The 3401-nt window shown below is 35.8% G+C and overlaps 1 protein-coding gene across 1 annotated transcript; it reads right to left on the bottom strand.

Moving 5' to 3' along the window:
- Positions 1 to 624: 624 nt before the first annotated feature.
- On the bottom strand, positions 625 to 3401 carry LOC132184604 (sm-like protein LSM3A). Its single transcript, XM_059598295.1, has 3 exons — positions 3172 to 3401; positions 1523 to 1618; positions 625 to 890 (listed from the first exon to the last, which is right to left on the bottom strand). The coding sequence occupies exons 1-3, from the start codon at positions 3286 to 3288 to the stop codon at positions 810 to 812; spliced, it is 294 nt and encodes a 97-aa protein (XP_059454278.1). The 5' UTR covers positions 3289 to 3401; the 3' UTR covers positions 625 to 809.

A 3401-nucleotide genomic window follows, 5' to 3' on the forward strand; every position in this document is an offset into this window, starting at 1 on the left:
AGATAGAATCAATAACCTTCACATGATTGTCACCCAGTTGCGGCTTCTTTGAGACTGATAACAACCAGCACTCAGCTATTCATATTTATGCTGAAGATAGGCGGCCTATCTCAATCACAGTGAATGGTGACAAAAAGACAGATAATCCAATGACTATTTAAACTAGCCATCTAAATTCTAATAAGACCTTAGGCAACCCAATGAATTTTCGGGGTAAAGAAAACAAAAGAAAGTTGCATAAGGCAGTGCATTTCCTGCTTTGCACCCTACGGTGAGATGGGATTAGAAAGTGTATCTAGCACATAGGTGCAACACATTTGGCCCTATCCAAGTATCAGCGGGACAAAGATCCTCTCCATTTCAAGTATCAACCTAATAAATCCTGGGAATTCGAAAGAAGATCACCTAGAAAATAGAGTATACTTAAGAGGAATACTATAGGCTTACAAACAAATTTTACAACATGATGTAGCACAACATGATTAGAAATGAGATAAATTCAACTTTTGAGAAACTCAATCATGTTGTGCCATGTCATGTTGTAAAAGATTTTTTGTAAAATTTGTTTGTAAGCCTAACATTTTTCATACTTTAATGCAAAAATGAAAAGGTAAACAACACCAAGAAAGCAAGAGTTTTCTAAATCAATAAGACAAATCCAGAATAATATATAACTCATACATATTCATCAGTGCGACAGAAAAAAAAAAAGAAAAAAAAGAAGCTTGGCAAGGAAAAGAGCACAGCGACATATATTATGTTACTGCATGTGTCCTATGAGAATGAACCGATACACTTCCCCTTGAAAATCAAGCTGTCCTCAGTGGCGGGGAAACCAATATCACACCATCTCCTCTAACAAAGAGGAATGGCACCGTACGCCTTGTAGTCTGTATGGACCAAAAAAAAGTTGAATGTCATTAGTAAAAATAAAAAAATAATAACAAATACACACATATATATTTTTTTTCACGTAAATTCATCAGCATAAATTGATTTACTATGCATTCTTGCATTTTCATATGACACTAAACCTATCCATCAGCTTTGCTAAAGTCAGAAAGGGCGTTATAATAAAGGGAAAAAAGATGAATATTATGGAAGCCCTAATCTTGACATTGATCAATGTGCTTCTATAAAGGTATAATCGCCAAAAGACGAATATTATGTCCATTGCCATACAAGTTTGTGCTAACATATTCCTGAGCTCCTTTCTATGGTGGTTCCAACAATGAAGTTTCATTTAATTAAGGAGGAAAGAAAATAAGAGAGAGAGTAAACATTTTCAGTATCTAGAAAGGCATAATGTTTCATAAGCAATAAGAAATGTTCTGAACAATAAGAGGACTCTTTTAACTGTAGGAGCAATGGAGAACACAACTATGCTACCTCTATCCAAGGTTCAACATTTCCCATTATCTCTTCCATTCCATATTTTGGCTTCCAACAGAGACAATATTACATTTTGCAATTAAAAAAAAAAAACTGTTTAAAAAGGAAACAATCAGAGATTAAAACATACCCGAACTATCTCTTCATATGTTTCATCATCAATTTCAACGGTGGTAACAATTTCTTCAACATCACCAAGAATCATATTCAAATGCTGATCATAAGCCTGCAAAGCCAGATGTTTAGGCAAAAACAGAAAACCCGATATAAACAACAACAGCTCTAATGACCAAATTAGAAGGCTAAAATTACCGATTCAATTTCAAGGTTTTATTTTCTTTCTATTTCTTTCTTTCTTTTCTTTCTTTTTTAATATAATTTTCTTCTTGCACAGAGCTAAATTATCTATTTCAAATATGCTGCGCCCCAGTACATTGTGCTCATAAACTAGAGAATCAACCCATTATTTGGACAATTCTTCTTTTCCAAGATCAAATTGCTTCAATAGAGGACTGCTCTGTTTTACAACAACTTGAAGAGCCTGCTAGATAAAGACTGGTTGTCATGGAAATTTTTTTGGCTTACAGAGAAATGTAACAGAGGTCAAGAAGGATTGAAAATAGATAAATTAGGAAGTGATAGTATTGCACACCCTTAAAATGTCTATTCGCTAGGAAGTACATTTTGGCCAAAAACTGACAAACTGACCCATGCCAACCCTACTAACATACTTACAATGGGTGGTTTTTGGTTTAAGAGCAAAGTTGAGAAGCTTAAGGTTGAACCTAGGTATCTTGTACAATGTTTTACCAATTCAACAATTGATGATTCACACTAAATTCAAAGTTCATGTACACTGTTTTACCAATTTGAAGTCATAAAAAAAGATGTATTTAAGCATGGAAGCAGTTTCTAAAGTATCCATGCTAATGACTCTTAACAATAATGATCATCATGATTAGGTAAAATATAGGAATACAATGACCAACAATAATGATTATCATGATTTCATGGAAATCAATGTCAGCATACATGTCAAAAAGAGAAGTCATGAATCCAGCATGGCAACAGTCTTCTTTACATTTTTTTTTTTTTTTTTTTTTTTATGACGAGGAACCCCCCAAGGTAGGGCTATTTTGTACTCACTCCTTAAGGGCAAACCCGCCCGAACCGTGCAAGTTGCATTGAGACTAGTATCAAGTTGCATTGAATACCTAATTTCCCACAAACTAGGCTTCCTCAACCATATATTTTCTTTCTATACATTTCCCTGAGCTATGATTTTTAAGCATTTCAGCATTTAATCACTCCACAAGAAAACCAATGGCCAAAGCTCGTTTTAGCAATCTTAATTGCACAAATTGCACTGAATAACATTATCTCTATCCGCTCTTTAACTTTCCCAATAACAACTTTCAACAATGTCACCAAGCTATGTAGTGTGCCGGGGCACCATAATCTCCACTTTACAACGATTTCTTGAAAAAGAAAACAAAACAAAAAAAAAAAAAACGTTTCACTCAAATATTATGTCCAGCTATTGCTAAACTATGATTAAATTCTTTTGAGCATAACAGCTCACTCACTCAAAAACCCTAATCTTCATCGTTTTTAGGTCCGTAAAGCAAAACCCTAGGACCGAAAGGCATGGACAAATAACACAAATCCAGCACGCAACAGGACCAAGACCCCCCCACAAAGCATTAAGACTTGTTACTATGAAATCAGAGCCATACGTTTGTGTTTATGCTTGAGAGAGATAGAGATTGAGGTACTCACATGGAGTTTGCCGCGGAGTTCACGGTCGGATCGGAGCTTGACGTAGATGCGCTCGTCGAGGCTGAGCCTAATGAGATCCAAAGGCTCCTTCACTGCGCTATCTTCCTCGCTCGCCATTCTTCCTTTACTTCTTTGTTCCTCTTATCAATCAGCCTATAAAACCCCCCCCAACCACTCGCTCTCGCGCTCTTCTTTCTTGGGTCTGCTATATTATACGCACTAGTCCAGAG

The sequence above is a fragment of the Corylus avellana genome, chromosome ca6 (assembly GCF_901000735.1).
Source record: "Corylus avellana chromosome ca6, CavTom2PMs-1.0".
Classification (NCBI taxonomy): Eukaryota; Viridiplantae; Streptophyta; class Magnoliopsida; order Fagales; family Betulaceae; genus Corylus; species Corylus avellana.